The sequence below is a fragment of the Lineus longissimus genome, chromosome 2, assembly GCF_910592395.1.
Source record: "Lineus longissimus chromosome 2, tnLinLong1.2, whole genome shotgun sequence".
NCBI classification, from domain to species: Eukaryota; Metazoa; Nemertea; class Pilidiophora; order Heteronemertea; family Lineidae; genus Lineus; species Lineus longissimus.
This window is the reverse complement of record NC_088309.1, coordinates 19,393,277-19,411,035: the sequence shown is the minus strand read 5'-3', so window position 1 is coordinate 19,411,035 and position 17,759 is coordinate 19,393,277. Positions and strand designations below refer to the sequence as shown.

The 17,759-nt window shown below is 40.9% G+C and overlaps 1 protein-coding gene across 5 annotated transcripts in view; it reads right to left on the bottom strand.

The window, feature by feature from the left end:
• Positions 1–5,854: 5,854 nt before the first annotated feature.
• LOC135482737 (semaphorin-1A-like) overlaps positions 5,855–17,759 on the bottom strand; it is a 73,064-nt gene continuing 61,159 nt past the window's right edge. For 2 of the 5 annotated variants that reach the window (XM_064763059.1, XM_064763061.1), the window contains 3 exons: positions 16,537–16,623; positions 14,786–14,833; positions 5,855–13,342 (listed from right to left, as the gene is read on the bottom strand). In XM_064763059.1, coding sequence (XP_064619129.1) covers positions 13,008–13,342; positions 14,786–14,833; positions 16,537–16,623 — 470 coding nt within the window. In that variant the 3' untranslated portion in view covers positions 5,855–13,007. The remainder of the gene's footprint in view (positions 13,343–14,785; positions 14,834–16,536; positions 16,624–17,759) is intronic. The other 3 variants (XM_064763060.1, XM_064763062.1, XM_064763063.1) reach the window with 3 other exon arrangements.

Sequence of the window (17,759 nt, the reverse complement as noted above, 5' to 3'; positions counted from 1 at the left end):
TTACCCATCTTTGTGTGTCTCGCCCTTGTGCGAGGACAACCTCCTTTCTTTCGAGACACCCTGAATAGCCAGCCCTTCAAACTACATCTCACCCTTGCAGAAGAACAACCTACTGTCTTTTGAGATATCCTGAACAGCCATTCCTTGATCCAGTACATATCAGCCCTATCCTAGAGGACAACCTTCTGTCTTTTGAGGCCTTGGAGAACATCCTACTGTCCTCGGAGGTGCCTTGAATAACCAACCCTTCATCCAGTACATCTCGCCCTTGTTAAGAGAACAACCACCTGTCTTTTGAGACACCCTGAACTGCCAACTCTTCATCAAGTACATCTCGCCCTTGTTGGAGAACAACCTACTGTCCTGTGAGATGCACTGAACTGTCAGCCCTTCACCAAATACATCTCGCCCTTGTTGGAGTACAACCTACTGTCCTTTGAGACACTGAATAGCCATTCCTTGATCCAGTACATATCAGCCCTATCCTAGAGATCAACCTACTGTCCTTTTGAGGCACACTAAACAACCAGCCCTTGCATTCCGCATTGCATCTGGCCCTTTCGAGGACAACCTACGGTATTTTGAGACACCCTGAATAACCTGCCCTTCATCAAGTACATCTCGCCCTTGTTGGAGAACAACCTGCTGTCCTGTGAGACGCACTGAACTGTCAGCCCTTCACCAAGCACATCAGGCCCTTGTTAGAATACAACCTACTGTTCTTTGGGACACACTGAACTGTCAGCCGTTCACCCAGTACATCTCGCCCTTGTCCGAGATCAACCTACTGTCCTTTTGAGGCACTCTAAACAACCAGCCCATTCTTCTTCAGTGCATCTCGCCCTTTCGAGGACAACCTACGGTATTTTGAGACACCCTGAATAACATGCCCTTCAAACTGTACATCTCACCCTTGCAGAAAAACAGCCTACTGTCTTTTGAGACATCCTAAACAGCCTTTCCCTATCCTAGAGGACAACCTTCTGTCTTTTGAGGTCTTGGAGAACATCCTACTGTCCTCTGAGTGATCTTGAATAACCAACCCTTCACCAAGAACATCACGCCCTTGTTAAGTGAACAACCACCTGTCTTTTGAGACACCCTAAACTGGCAACTCTTCATCAAGTACATCTCGCCCTTGGTGGAGAACAACCTACTGTCCTGTGAGACGCACTGAACTGTCAGCCCTTCACCAAGTATATCAGGCCCTTGTTGGAATACAACCTACTGTTCTTTGAGACACACTGAAATGCCAGCCGTTCACCCAGTGCATCTCGCCCTTGTCCGAGATCAACCTGCTGTCCTTTTGAGGCACTCTAAACAACCAGCCCATTCTTCTGCAGTGCATCTCGCCCTTTCGAGGACAACCTACGGTATTTTGAGACACCCTGAATAACCAGCCCTTCAAACTGTACATCTCACCCTTGCAGAAGAACAACCTACTGCCTTTTGAGATATCCTGAACAGCCTTTCCTTGATCCAGTACATATCAGCCCTATCCTAGAGGACAACCTTCTGTCTTTTGAGGCCTTGGAGAACATCCTACTGTCCTCTGAGGTACTTTGAATAACCAACCCTTCATCCAGTACATCTCGCCCTTGTTAAGAGAACAACCACCTGTCTTTTGAGACACCCTGAACTGCCAACTCTTCATCAAATACATCTCGCCCTTGTTGGAGATCAACCTACTGTCCTGTGAGACGCACTGAACTATCAGCCCTTCACCAAGTACATCACGCCCTTGTTGGAGAACAACCTACTGTCCTGTGAGATGCACTGTACTGTCAGTTATTCACCAAGTACATCTCGCCCTTGTTGGAGAACAACCCACTGTTCTTTGAGAAACACTGAATAGCCAGCCGTTCACCCAGTGCATCTCGCCCTTGTCCGAGATCAACCTACTGTCCTTTTGAGGCACACTAAACAACCAGCCCTTTCTGCATTGCATCTGGCCCTTTCGAGGACAACCTACGGTCTTTTGAGACACCCTGAATAACCTGCCCTTCATCAAGTACATCACGCCCTTGTTGGAGTACAACCTACTGTTCCTTGAGACACACTGAAATGCCAGCCGTTCACCCATTGCATCTCGCCCTTGTCCGAGATCAACCTACTGTCCTTTTGAGGCACTCTAAACAACCAGCCCATTCTTCTGCAGTGCATCTCGCCCTTCAGAGGACAACCTACGGTCTTTTGAGACACCCTGAATAACCTTCCCTTCAAGCTGTACATCTCACCTTTGCAAAAGAACACCCTACTGTCTTTTGAGACATCCTGAACAGCCTTTCCTTGATCCAGTAAATATCAGCCCTATCCTAGAGGACAACCTTCTGTCTTTTGAGGCCTTGGAGAACATCCTACTGTCCTCTGAGGTACTTTGAATAACCAACCCTTCATCCAGTACATCTCGCCCTTGTTAAGAGAACAACCACCTGTCTTTTGAGACACCCTGAACTGCCAACTCTTCATCAAGTACATCTCGCCCTTGTTGGAGAACAACCTACTGTCCTGTGAGGCGCACTGAACTGTCAGCCCTTCACGAAGTACATCACGCCCTTGTTGGAGTTCAACCTACTGTCCTTTGAGACACACTGAATAGCCAGTCGTTCACCCAGTGCATCTTGCCCTTGTTAAGAGAACAACCACCTGTCTTTTGAGACAACCTGAACTGCTAACTCTTCATCAAGTACATCTCGCCCTTGTTGGAGAACAACCTACTGTCCTGTGAGACGCACTGAACAGCCAGGCCTTCATACAGTACATCTCACCACCTACTATTCTTCGAGATACTTGAATGGCTTAGCCCTTCATCCAGCTTATCTCGACCTACATGGAGGACAACCTGCTGTCTTTTCATGGGTGATATGTACTGGATGAAGGGTTGGCTATTCAGGGTGTATCAATGGACAGTAGGTTACCAGAAGGACGAGATGAACTTGATGAAGGGCTATTCAGGGTGTCTCAAAAGACCGTAGGTTGTGCTCGAAAGGGCGTGATGCACTGCAGAAAGGGCTGGTTGTTTAGTGTGCCTCAATAGGACTGGCTATTCAGGGTATCTCAAATGACAAAGTTCTCCAAACAAGGAGCAGGAGAAGTACAGGATGAAGGGCTGGCTATTCAGGGTGTCTCAAAAGACAGTAGGTTGTTCTCTATCAGTGTTGAGGTGTATTGGATGAAGGACTGGCTGTTCATGGTGTCTCAAAAGACAGTAGGTTGTTCTCTATCAGTGTTGAGGTGTATTGGATGAAGGACTGGCTGTTCAGGGTGTCTCAAAAGACAGTAGGTTGTTCTCTATTAGGGTTGAGGTGTATTGGATGAAGGGCCGGCTGTTCAGGGTGTCTCAAAAGATAGTAGGTTGTTCTCTATCAGGGTTGAGGTGTATTGGATGAAGGGCTGGGTGTTCAGGGTGTCTCAAAAGACAATAGGTTGTTTTCTATCAAGGTTGAGGTGTATTGGACGTAGGGCCGGCTGTTCAGGGTGTCTCAAAAGACAGTAGGTTGTTCTCTATCGAGGTTGAGGTGTATTGGACGTAGGGCCGGCTGTTCAGGGTGTCTCAAAAGACAGTAGGTTGTTCTCTATCGAGGTTGAGGTGTATTGGATGAAGGGCCGGCTGTTCAGGGTGTCTCAAAAGACAGTAGGTTGTTCTCTATCGAGGTTGAGGTGTATTGGATGAAGGGCCGGCTGTTCAGGATGTCTCAAAAGACAGTAGGTTGTTCTCTATCGAGGTTGAGGTGTATTGGACGTAGGGCCGGCTGTTCAGGGTGTCTCAAAAGACAGTAGGTTGTTCTCTATCGAGGTTGAGGTGTATTGGATGAAGGGCCGGCTGTTCAGGGTGTCTCAAAAGATAGTAGGTTGTTCTCTAACAGGGTTGAGGTGTATTGGACGTAGGGCCGGCTGTTCAGGGTGTCTCAAAAGACAGTAGGTTGTTCTCTATCGAGGTTGAGGTGTATTGGACGTAGGGCCGGCTGTTCAGGGTGTCTCAAAAGACAGTAGGTTGTTCTCTATCGAGGTTGAGGTGTATTGGATGAAGGGCCGGCTGTTCAGGGTGTCTCAAAAGATAGTAGGTTGTTCTCTATCAAGGTTGAGGTGTATTGGATGAAGGACTGGCTGTTCAGGGTGTCTCAAAAGACAGTAGGTTGTTCTCTATCAGGGTTGAGGTGTATTGGACGTAGGGCCGGCTGTTCAGGGTGTCTCAAAAGACAGTAGGTTGTTCTCTATTAGGGTTGAGGTGTATTGGATGAAGGGCCGGCTGTTCAGGGTGTCTCAAAAGATAGTAGGTTGTTCTCTATCAGGGTTGAGGTGTATTGGATGAAGGGCTGGGTGTTCAGGGTGTCTCAAAAGACAATAGGTTGTTTTCTATCAAGGTTGAGGTGTATTGGACGTAGGGCCGGCTGTTCAGGGTGTCTCAAAAGACAGTAGGTTGTTCTCTATCGAGGTTGAGGTGTATTGGACGTAGGGCCGGCTGTTCAGGGTGTCTCAAAAGACAGTAGGTTGTTCTCTATCGAGGTTGAGGTGTATTGGATGAAGGGCCGGCTGTTCAGGGTGTCTCAAAAGACAGTAGGTTGTTCTCTATCGAGGTTGAGGTGTATTGGATGAAGGGCCGGCTGTTCAGGATGTCTCAAAAGACAGTAGGTTGTTCTCTATCGAGGTTGAGGTGTATTGGACGTAGGGCCGGCTGTTCAGGGTGTCTCAAAAGACAGTAGGTTGTTCTCTATCGAGGTTGAGGTGTATTGGATGAAGGGCCGGCTGTTCAGGGTGTCTCAAAAGATAGTAGGTTGTTCTCTAACAGGGTTGAGGTGTATTGGACGTAGGGCCGGCTGTTCAGGGTGTCTCAAAAGACAGTAGGTTGTTCTCTATCGAGGTTGAGGTGTATTGGACGTAGGGCCGGCTGTTCAGGGTGTCTCAAAAGACAGTAGGTTGTTCTCTATCGAGGTTGAGGTGTATTGGATGAAGGGCCGGCTGTTCAGGGTGTCTCAAAAGATAGTAGGTTGTTCTCTATCAAGGTTGAGGTGTATTGGATGAAGGACTGGCTGTTCAGGGTGTCTCAAAAGACAGTAGGTTGTTCTCTATTAGGGTTGAGGTGTATTGGATGAAGGGCCGGCTGTTCAGGGTGTCTCAAAAGATAGTAGGTTGTTCTCTATCAAGGTTGAGGTGTATTGGATGAAGGACTGGCTGTTCAGGGTGTCTCAAAAGACAGTAGGTTGTTCTCTATCAGGGTTGAGGTGTATTGGACGTAGGGCCGGCTGTTCAGGGTGTCTCAACGACAGTAGGTTGTTCTCTATTAGGGTTGAGGTGTATTGGATGAAGGGCCGGCTGTTCAGGGTGTCTCAAAAGATAGTAGGTTGTTCTCTATCAAGGTTGAGGTGTATTGGATGAAGGACTGGCTGTTCAGGGTGTCTCAAAAGACAGTAGGTTGTTCTCTATCAGGGTTGAGGTGTATTGGACGTAGGGCCGGCTGTTCAGGGTGTCTCAAAAGACAGTAGGTTGTTCTCTATCAGGGTTGAGTTGTATTGGATGAAGGGCTGGGTGTTCAGGGTGTCTCAAAAGACAGTAGGTTGTTCTCCAACAAGAGATGCACTTGGTGAAGGGTTGGCTATTCAGGGTTTCTCAGAAGACAGTAATTGTTCCTCAAAAAGGGTGAGATCTGGATGAAGGGCTGGCCATTCAGGGTTTCTCAAAAGAACTAAAATTAAGGGCTCCATACTGTTCTGGGTTTATCAATAGACAGTAGGTATTTCTCTTAAAGGGTGAGTGAGACATACAGTGTAAAGATTAAAAGCTACAGGGTGCCTCAAAAGACAGTAAGTGCATCAGTCAAATCGATGATGAATAAAGAAGAAAGGACAACTGGAAGTCTGTTATAAATCATAAGTCATTTATCCCAGCTACTAACGAGATACACAAAGCATCTACAGTTGTTATACACAGATACAGTTACTGTACAATGGTTTGGACAGAAAGAAAAAGACGGAACAATTGGTCACAGCATCTTTAAATGTAGCCATGTAGCCAAGACGAAACCTTGGCCACATCCATAACTTAAAGATTCTGATGACATTCAGATCTAGACGTGTCTGAAAGGCAATAAAAATACACATTTTATTGCACGCTTCAGATTAACTGTACATAAGTTTTAATCAAATCAAATATTTATTTATAAATAAATCTATTAAGAATACTGTAGATTTTGACCCAATAATTTTTCACCTTCTGGTGATGTCCCCAAATTCAAGTCATCCAATGCCACATTTTTAGTAACTTTAGCAGTCATAGTGAACTTGGGTCCCTACTATTTGTCCCCATACCCCATAAACTGACCCATTTTTGGGAAAACTTATTTCTCTACAGTAAAAATAACGGAATCTAAACTCAACTTTTAAGACAATTGCGGGGCATCTCCTGCAAAATGTACAGAATTGAACAAAAATTTACCTCCAGACACAAAGTCAGAGAACAAAACTGCCACAACAAACAAGGACACTTTGGAAAACACACTTTTTGGAATGAACTTGCCCAGTTATTGTTACATTACAGAAGTATTGGTATCAGCAGTTATATGTCGAGAGTTGACTGGACATTCTGCAGCCAGTTAGAGGGGTTACGATCGTCCTAAATTGAAACCCAAGTTGTTATATTTATATCAGATGACAGTGATGAGTGTGTTATCTTGGCAATGAGCAGACGTGTTGGTGTTCTTAAAGGGACTCTATAGCCAGGAGCCAGGTAGGTCAGATTATGTTACACGAAGATGGCAATAGGGGTCTCTCTCATCTAGTACATTAACAAACTTTCTGTCCCTGATTTGTCTGCTTGTAAATATTTACACCGCTTAACAAAATTAACCCACACTCATCATTGTATCAGTTATTATCATTATACTATCATGAATTAGACCTGGTCATTATTCTAAATAGTGCATTATTCTGCCAAGAATACAGGCTCAGAATGTCATCAAACAGCCTCAGCAGACGTTAGATTGGTACGCATACTGAGCAGGTATCATGGCGAGAACTGCCAAAATAAAGATGATCTCAGATTTTATTGAAAGATCTGACTTTGTTCATATACAAAAGATAGACATGATATTGATATATGCATATCAGACTTCTTAAAAGAAATAAAGTGAATTTGTACACTTTGGAACAATAAGTTATGATTTATTTTGAGAGAAGATATTCTGATGAAGCAAAGGAGGAGGATTCAATTCAAGTGTTTTATGTTCAAGGAACTGTATCAGTCCTTAAAGGCCTACTCCACTGGTTAAAATATTTGAAAATTTGAAAATTGAATTAGAATTTGAAAATTTTTGATTGTGTAAATTAGTACTGAACATAAATATTAAAAATACCATCGTGCAGACTGATACACAAATACTATTAATGCCAAGTTTTAGCAAATTTGCATGCATAAAATCTGCACTGTTTATTTTCTATTCACCTGAGCCACAAGAAAATGAATGGCGTCGGTCCTCTGAGGGTGTCTGGGGTGTCACCCACCACAACCTTTGCTTCATACAGTAACTGTAGCTGATTATGTGACGGTGGTACATGGTACGGTAAAGGGGTACAATCATAGCCCCAACAGTGTAGAAAACAGCTGATTGTACACACCAATGCAGAGGATATAACAGTACCACCTTACCTTACGTATACATGAACAGTTTTGACGGCTAGTGCATTCATATACATGAACAGTTCAGATGGCTACTATGTTCATATACAGAACAGTTCAATGGTAAACTTGTGCGTTGGGAAAGACTGGTGCATTTCAACCAGCATTGTCACCAAAAAAAAAACATCCTACAGATCACTACAAATTCTATACAAGGCTTAGGCCCTTAGTCAGAAATATGTGCATGTGGAAGGACAACCCAGATTATCAAACTGTGTTACCTCACCAACAGGAAGTTTAATGGCTATACTTCAAATACATTTACTGACAGAGTTAAGTCCCTGGAGACAAGGTTACACAGACAAATAAGCCGAGTCGCCCTATAGAAAATGGATGTGTGCAGGACAACAAAGGTTATAAAAGGCTACAGACTAGGATTCCTCTGTCTCCTGGTGTTGCTTTAAACCAACAAATATTAGGTGTCAAAATAAACACAACTCACTTTTGAAGTTAAATAGACATTGAAGGCAGACAAGTTGAAAGTGGCAGATTTTGAGGTTGCCTATGGTCTTGGCAGTCAGCCAAGCAACACTGTATCCAGGCAAAAAAAGACATTTTTCAAGAGTCGATCACTCATTCTACTTGCTCAGACTTACATCACATAAAATGGACAAGTCTCAGCAACATAACACTAGAATTTGATCAGGATCTGAAACATAGATTTGATAGATTCAATTTTTAAGTGTATCATGTTCATTTTGACACCTAGTACAGTGGATACCAAGTAGCCAAAGTATTCGTGGACACCTTAGATAAGAGATGCAGGTCTAGATGGGGTAAGAGGAACACTATGTGCAATCAGAAAATGAGATTAGGGTTGGATAGTTATATTGAAGTTCTGACTTAAACAGGGTAATTACAGAAATATAATTTTTGGATCCTAAGTTAAGTAGGATGCTGACACACTAAAGTCAAAAGACTTAATGGTGTTCATGTGAAAAAAATCCAAACAATTACATTCTTTGACACCTGATTGTGTTTGAAAATAACCCGAAAGTCCTTTCTTGTTGCAAAGGGTGATCACTTTAAACTTTTGAAAGGTCTTGAAATAACCGTGTTCAAACTGAAAATTCTTCTGTTGAAATGCACTCATCAAAAAAAAATTTCAAAAGCAAACAAAACACTTATATTCACTGAAATGAAATGCAACCAGTCTTTAAAGGCAAACTGCAAAATAGTGAGCAAAAACATAACCTCACAGTAAATTTAAGTGAGCCATGTTGTTAAGGAGTATTTATCATACAGTCAATCCATCGGCCAGGTAGAAAATGTTGCGATTTTCTTCCGACGTTATCAGAACTGAACATTCGTTTGAATGTAATTATATATCTGATTAACTTTGGAGTGAAAACCATGACACATATACTCAAACCTGGGTAAACAACCTCTCTTAAAGGCCCACTATATTCAATTCAAGGAGCAAACTGGTGGACCTTTAAGACATCATCTGCACAGTCTGTGATATACCAACATGGACAGATATAATTCCAGTGCATGCAAAGACAAAAGCTCCAACGAGGTGCCCACTTACGGGGACAAAACAACTTTCTAATATGGTTCCAAGATTTTCTTATAAGGACAGACATCATTCAGTTCACTTTTCTTACAAAATAGTTGAATAATAATAATTAATTAGCATTTGTGCGCATACGAAAACAGACCATTTGTTCATGATGACCAAGCTGGCGTTGAAATGTTCAGTGGGCACCTGTGATATGGAATAAATACAATGGAACATGATTATATTTAACCCTTTCAAACTGAGGACAAAGGATTTGATCACAGAGAAAAAAAACATTTGACCCTACAATAGTTTATATCTATCAGCTGATACTTTTGTCTAAAATATCTGAAATGAAAATCTCAATTAATTTGTAACCTCAGTAAAATAAGGGTTAATGAATAAATGAACTTCCCATGATTATGTCAAGTCAATTTCGACACTAGCAAGATTTAGCAGATCAAAATTATTTTTCCTCCACAACATACTTGAACGAGTTTACGTATGATGTAATGGGGATACGTGAAATCGCTACTGATATGTCGTACAGCAAATCATACGCACCTGCCAAACACCCTATTAACCTGAAGACCCACTTCGAAAGGAGAACCAAGAAACCCGTTTTCTCAATGCCTAGCATCTTGAACTCACATTCCTCATCAAATCATTTTCCAAAAATATTCCCTCGCTTTTTTTATTTGGTATGATCATTGGAAAAGAAGCAGACTAAAACATTCTGCAATGACGATTGCAAATATCAAGTGGATTTCACCCTGGCTTGTTTCACAACTCACCTGTACATTCATGTACACGCTTACCAATAGATATACAGATGACTTGGCCAACTAAGATGAAATCAACTTAATCATTTGCATAATACAAAACATAAAATAGCCACACTGTGGCGCAATCAAAATTCTAGCATTACAATGACCCTTCCCAGCTGCCAAATATTATTAAGTGGAAAAAACAGCAACTGCCAGTCAAAGGGTCAACATGGATACCAACATTAGGTAAACTAGTTGAAAACCCACAAAAATATTAACTGGAAGCACCATTCTAATGACCTCCAAAAGTAACTGAAATCGATCTGTACAGAATTTACAAACATACATACACATTACCGTATAAATTGATAACTCATTACCGGCGCATTAGACAATGCAAAAGAATTTAAAAGACTCAACAGACAAATGTACAGGTGAGCTTAAGTACAAGCACATCGCTTTCGATAAAGTTGTCTATCACTTTCAACCTCTATGGATCTTCAACATCTATCTCTTTCAGAAGTACGAGAAATTTTGCCTGCAATGGTAAAAGACAGGCTCGGGACCACCGCAGCTTAATTCACATTCCAGAACTCTAAACCACGTAAATTTTAATCAATCAGACTTTCATAAATTTAGCGACCTGGGATCAATACTTGAAAAGGAGAAAAGAATAACGAAAGTCACCAATGTAATAATGACTTAATCATTTGAATATCAATCAATTTGCATAGATCAGATTATGCGAAATTGTCAAAGGATGATTCGCGAGCATTTACATGATGCATCCTGAAAATTTTTCCGAAAATTGAACCCATCCTAAAAATGTTGAAAAGATTAGACACAGACCCAAAACTTTGACCTTGAAAGAGACAGAATACGACCTTGAAAATCAATAATGAAGAAAACGACTCCGTCTCGTTTGTTCCCAACTGTACTAGACAGCTACTTTCACATAAAAAAGATCCAGATCTACCGTTGGCAAACCATTAGCACATATCTTGTAGCCATGGGAACAATCGGAAACAAATCAAGAGCAATCGACACTATTCCTCTGAATCAATTTTCAAGAAAAATCTCAATTAAACAGCTATTTCATGTCATCTGCAGTCGTACGAACATTAAAGAAAGTCATGAATGCTGTGAGGCATTCCGTACAGCAGCTTATATGTAAATAAAGTGCCTATGTATTTTGGTTTCGAGAAGATTTGATTGAAAAAGACTGAAGATGAATATAAGACATCAACCCTGTGCCCCTGGTCCTTTTCAACTGTGTACGAGGTCAGCTATTATAAATGACAAAAGGGCAATTCAACAAGGTCGACTTTTTACTAGAAGATGAGTTGAGAAGTAGCTGGGTAACTGGCTATAAAAATTACAAAAAGATTTACAAATATTACAATACACAACCTGTCGATGGGGCAGTTTTTTTCTTGAACAATCAGAAATAACTTGAGCGGTCTGAGCCAGCTTTAACATGATTTGAAAAGCTTTATCAAAAGTTTGGTTCACCTATCTATACAGTTAATCGACTTGATGAGGCCAATCACAAAGAATCTTTAAACTGAATCCTCTAATAAGCCCACATTGCAAATTTGATAACTTCAAGTCTCAAGATTTTGTTTTAAAATCCCTGCCCGCCTTACAGAATATTACATGTTTAACGTCAAGTGGTTCAAAGATACTTTTCTGAAGTAGAGGACAGCAAAGCAAGCTCCCTCTATATTCAGCATGCACACTTCAGCACATCACGATAGATTGAAAGAAACCCACATCATCTCAAATTCCAGGCAAAAAAACCACCCCATATTTGAAATTTTCCCAAAAAATCTATTCCCATATAAAGACATGCAGAGTCAGAGGTAACTTATGTGAAAAGAATGACCAATGGAGAGAAGATGGTGCAAAGATACCAACAGTTATATCAACATCCTATTCCTTTATAAGCCAAAACCCACCACTTCAAAGAAGAAGTAATTATTTTCTCATAAGCCAAAGCCCATTACTTCAAATTAGAAGTAGCCGAAACCCATTACTATAAAGCAGAAGGAATGGTTACTTTCAAAGCAGAAGTAACCAAAACCCATTACTTCAAAGCAGAAGTAACCTCGGGCAAAACCAATTACTTCAAAGCAAAACGAATGGTTACTTCAAAGGAGAAGTAATGGGTTTTTCTCATAAGTTACAATGTAAGTCAAAGACAGGTTAATCACATATCTTAACATCTCAACATATTGAACACAAGAATCGATAGGTGACCCAGCACAATGTTACACCATGAACAATACAGGTTATATACACACATATCGTCCGGAATGTCTGTCAATGCAATAACTTATATCATTGTCTTTTTGGAGCGAGAAAAGTGACATATGCGAGTTTGGCGACGGTATGGCGTGACAATGACATGAATCTGGTACCGTTCTCTCCCACCAGGTGTTAGGCAATGAGAATTAACGAATTCCTGTTTAAGTCTCAACACCATCTTGCGCCTCTGGAGTCTTCAGACCCACTCCTCAACTTGGTCTGACCTTGAAAGTGAGAACTAGTGTCATTCTACATGTTCTATAGACTGTATAAGTGCATTCATTTCAATGCCACTTGTAGGATTATTCAAACATGCAAAAACATGACGAAATATCTGATGCGTCCGATGGTATAATCCTGTTCTTACCCAAATGGCAAGTCCATGCTTGCACCAAGAATCAATCAGCATTCCTCCTCCTTAGCCTCGCTTTCAAATGACGCCATTATCGATTCTGCGGCACAAATTTTGGCGTCATTTCCACCTTTCTGCACGCAAAACAGTCACACGAACCTTGGCAAAAACACAAGTTTTCGGAGCATCCATCGCTCCCCAGGGAGTCTAGTCTCCGTACTCAAAACGTGAGATTTATTAGGTGCACAATAACCTGTGCCGATTATGTTGTTGATTAGCCAGCAGTGTTGGGGATTAGTTTAGTATTAAGTAGTATTCCACAAGGTCGGTATAATCACTCTCTACACATTTGTATTATATACAAATATACAATATTCTGTACAAATAGTCTCAAACACGTGACCATGAGCTATACGTAAACCTTTTTCACCTTATGCAACGCCTTATTGTCTGCGCTGTTGTTTTTAGGTTTCACATTTAAAACAACGTTTAACTGTTTTTGTGGAGCAGGTGACGTGATATAATTTTCATTGCGGTTCAAGCGCGTTTCTCGCTCAAGGTCACTTTTCTGATATTTGTCCAAGTATGTCGTGTTGCTTCGTGTTCGCCGACACATTGCGATACGATATCCTACGATGATTCCAAGCACCAATGCCAGAACGACGGAGAGTGCCAAGGCAATAGCCAGCGTGGTGGCCGAGTACTGGGCATCTGTGCCCTGTATGCTTTCTCCAATACCTGGACCTGGAAAATACAAGAAAACAGCAAATAAGACACCTACTGATGATATGAAAAGGATTCAAAATAAAAATCCTTATACTGTCAGTTTTCACACGAAAAGCATTAATACGACAACATAGTCTCTTGGCTACAGGGGTTGAAAAGTTCTTGAGGCATTACAATATACATGTAGGAATTTCGAACAAGATTTATCATTTTCATTAACCAGGAACTTCCAATGCCTCAAACTCAGAGACCAAAGCTTTACTGGTCAGGTTCAGGTTTCTGATTTCACAAAACTCAGAATCCAAAGCTTCACTGGTCAGGTTCAGGTTTCGGTTTTCACACATGTTTGGCAGGCTCTGCTAGTAGGGTATAGTCAACTGACTCAATTTTTGAACTTGTACGTAATTCAACTTGAACAACATGATCTCGAACTTTAGTTCATTGTCTATAAGTGGAACAATCTTTAGCATTTACACTAAACAACAAGCATGCGGTTGTGAGGATTATGAAAGGAGGATTTATTATGTCCACCCAAGGAAGTGATGCGACCCATGATTACAAAGTTCTCCCAGACCACTCGGAAGTGTATCCCACTGCGCGTCAGCACAATTGCCTGGATCATCATCAATGGTTACTTGTCCCCACATCACCGGGAAAGTGTATCCCACTGCCCAATTGCCCAGATCGTCACTTTTGATGACCACTACCCAACACCACAGGGAAAGTGCATCGCACCGGGAAAGTGCATTGCGCCACCCAATTACCCAGATCATCACCTATGATGACCAGTCCCCACACAACCCGGAAAGTTGCCTGGATATTTCCATAATCATCTGATTAACACTGACTGATATCAAATGGCCCACAAATGTAACAGAATTGATGGAAGATATATACAGTTACTCGTTATTTATCAAAATCACGGGCTAGGACATCAACAAAGGTATTAACTTTTTATGTCACAAACTTGTTAATAAATGCAATGACATTATTTCGAAATTAAAGGGGATGGTGCTAAAAACTAACTACATAAATTTGTTGCATTAAAATTTGCTTTTTAAAGTACTTTTTTAATAGTTTAGTGCGAATTTTTGTGATTTACACGGTACATAGAAATGAAAATGGAAAATTATTCACAATGAAAGCGATGTTGTTTTTCCACGAACATCAGCAAGAAAGTGACACTAGTACGGAAGTTGCCCCTATCACCCCTCAGAGAAGCGACTTTTTCCCAAAACTTCAAATCTAATAGGATTAAGCTCACTATACAACTGCTTAGAGTAGGGGTGATAGCCTTAACTCCGTATGTCACAACAACATTGATGACAACAACATGACCAAGAAAGGAAAGGAAATAAATAATGCATGCAACCAACCCACGAGACATGCACCCACCCAACGTAAACCTTATTAATATAAATAATATAACACCGAACATGCAACACCTTCTGGTGTTTTTACCTTTGCGTTCTCCATGATTCTCAATCTCATGCGCAGGCAAAATCATTTCTAAAAGTCACAATAGAAATCATTAATAGCTAACTAACCACAAGCCATAATAATTAGTTCACTGCTGATGATACGTCAGAATGCAATTAACAGCAAATCGTTTGTAAATTCTTTTCCCCACAACCAGAGCAAAGCGTTATACAATGACCCAACCGAATATGATTTCGAGTTAGTTGGCTAGATGGTTGAATATGAGGGATGAAATTGAATCGATGAATAACAGAGTTGGAGATGAGATTGTTAAATTGATTTTGAAACATTCTGATCATAGTGGCTGGATGGTTGGCTGAATTTGAGAAATGGGAGGAGAAGAGATCTTTGTTTCATTAACAGATATATCCGTGAAAAGATTTAAAAAAATTATGACAATGACAATTCTTTTGAGAGCAAATGTCTCAAAAAAAGAAAGATGAAAATGGGCTTTCGCTGGTAACATCAAAATTGGCCATGAACAAAGAAAGTGAAGTGGACAAGTTGTATAGAAGTTTCCAAACTGTGGAGAAGACAGTGAACAAAGAATGTGGGTGAAATCAAAAACCTATTACTTTTGAAGTGATACGCTTTTGATGAAACAGAACAAACGAAGTGACATAATCATTCTGGGTACCAGGATTTTGGCCATAATAAGGATTTTGTAAATGGAATTTTAAGTGGAACTGTACTGAAATAACACGTGGCATTGGAAACTGCAAAAACACCTGGCATCCAAGAAATTTTAATTTTTTTTGCTTGGTACCCAGAATATACATTATCAAATGACAATGAAAGCTTCAATAGTTTGAAAAGGGCACAGATGCTTAAAACTCACCATTATCATGGATGTGATGTTCAGTTAAAGCAGATATTGAACAAAGAGTTCACAGTGCTACTTTAAACACCATGTTTGAAATGACGTTTAGTCCTACGTCAGCAATGGGTTCCATTAAAGTGCCCAATATCAAAGTGATGTACATTTCATGCGGTGATGAATGTGTGTCATGCTAAACGACGGTGAGTTATGTGCTGATGTGGATGCGATAAATGAAATGAAAGGCGTCAGTCAGTGGCAGATGAGAGGCAAGGCTGATGCTCCAATGTCATTTTTTCACAAAACTTCTAATTTTCATCCTCAGCATTCACCCATAGCTGGCATTTACCTATAGTCGGAAATATGCATCAAGGCAAAGTGACTCAGACTTTGGAGGATAATACTATATATTCATTAATCTAAGACCATTTCTTAATATTCTTGCCATGCCCTACTAGATACGATGCATATCGGGGTTCAATGCCATTCGATGCGTTTAACTGAAACTGAGGGTAAGGCAACACCAAGTCGTCTAATGGTCATGGCAGTATGTCATCAACCTTTGAGTTGACTTTGAAAATGAAGTGATCTTAGATCGGTGAAACTATAGTACTTATGAAGGTTTTAGTCCACAGCCGTCTAAACGTATGCGAGATCTTAAGCCTACCCTCGCATAGCCGCACTCAGGTACAGTCAAGCTCGGTTTCATGTCTCAATCAACATCTCAATCTCATGGAAAATAAACGAGTTCATGAGGACGGATATCATGTCAAGTAATTTTCGAAAAGTTTTGTGACAACTGACAACACGCACAAAATTGAAGCATCAACCTCCAACCTCTACATCAGGTTTACGCATGATTCCATCGCAGCCATTGCAGGGACTCAAAAAACAAGAGCGTTCTCTTGGACCTTACCAATAACGTTCGGCGTAAACGTTTTGTTCTTTTTGGAAGACGGAGGTGGGACGTGAGCCCTTGGGAGTTCATTGTCATTGGGCATGTCTGTCATCAAGAAATCAAATGGGTTGAGAAATATTAGCGGTAATACCACACAATTAGGAAAGGCACAGGACATTTATTTACAACAACACATCTTTAGTTCACATTTATAGAAAGAAAGAAGGAAGGGGAGATAGTGAAATTTCCACATGATTTAGATTTGTCTTTTAACATTTGAACCCCATGGCTGAATGTCCAGGTAGCTTGCCGCTGCATAGTACCATAATGCACAAGGGTCGATTGATGCACTATGAGAACTTCTACCTGTGGTGCTCAAGAAGAGAACGATAGGAGATCTGTGTTCAGCCACTTTTATATAGTCAACTAGAGTCTTTAATATGGTGAAAGAATTGGGAACCAGCATTTCGGGGTTTGAACTGTTAGTTAGTGCACAGAGAAGGAACTTCTGGAGAGAGATGTTATTGCTGAAGATAATGCTCGTGCTTAGCAAAGATTTTTGCAGTATAGCAGAGCTCCTGTCTCCAAAACGGAGTGGTAGAGCTATGGAGAACTATATACAGACTCGTGTATGTACAGAAACTTGTCAAGTCTCCTGATGTTGGTTTGGGTGAGAAGCCAAAGCTATGTGTGCAAACTATCAAAGTTCTTTTGAAATACGGTCAATCATAGACACAGTTTTTGAAAAATATCTTAGCAACAGGCAAGGTTCACGTGCCCAGTCTCAAGCTAAACTAACACAGATCATGGTCTATGTGAGTTCTCATAAAATAACACTTTATACTGTACAGCTGTACTGTATTGAAGTGATTTATTCTCCTTCCCAAAGCCTTATCTCGAAATCTTCTGTAGAAACTAGGGAGCAACATAGCGCACTACACTAAGCCATTCCAGGCCAGTTGAATTTCAACAGAGCTGTTGCTTATACTGCTATACAAACACTCATACAAATGCAAAGTTTCATTGAACTTGTGTGCATAATTCCTCCACTACAGGAATGTTTACTTCTATTTACTTGTGCCACTAGAAAATACACTGATCATAAACGTGGGCACTTATTGCAAAATCACTTTAGTGAGATGACAGGAAATGATGATGTTGATAAAATCAAACTGCTTGTCTGGGCTAATTACGTATAATTTTTTTATTCAATAAGCGTGTTTCATTTTGGTTACAGAATA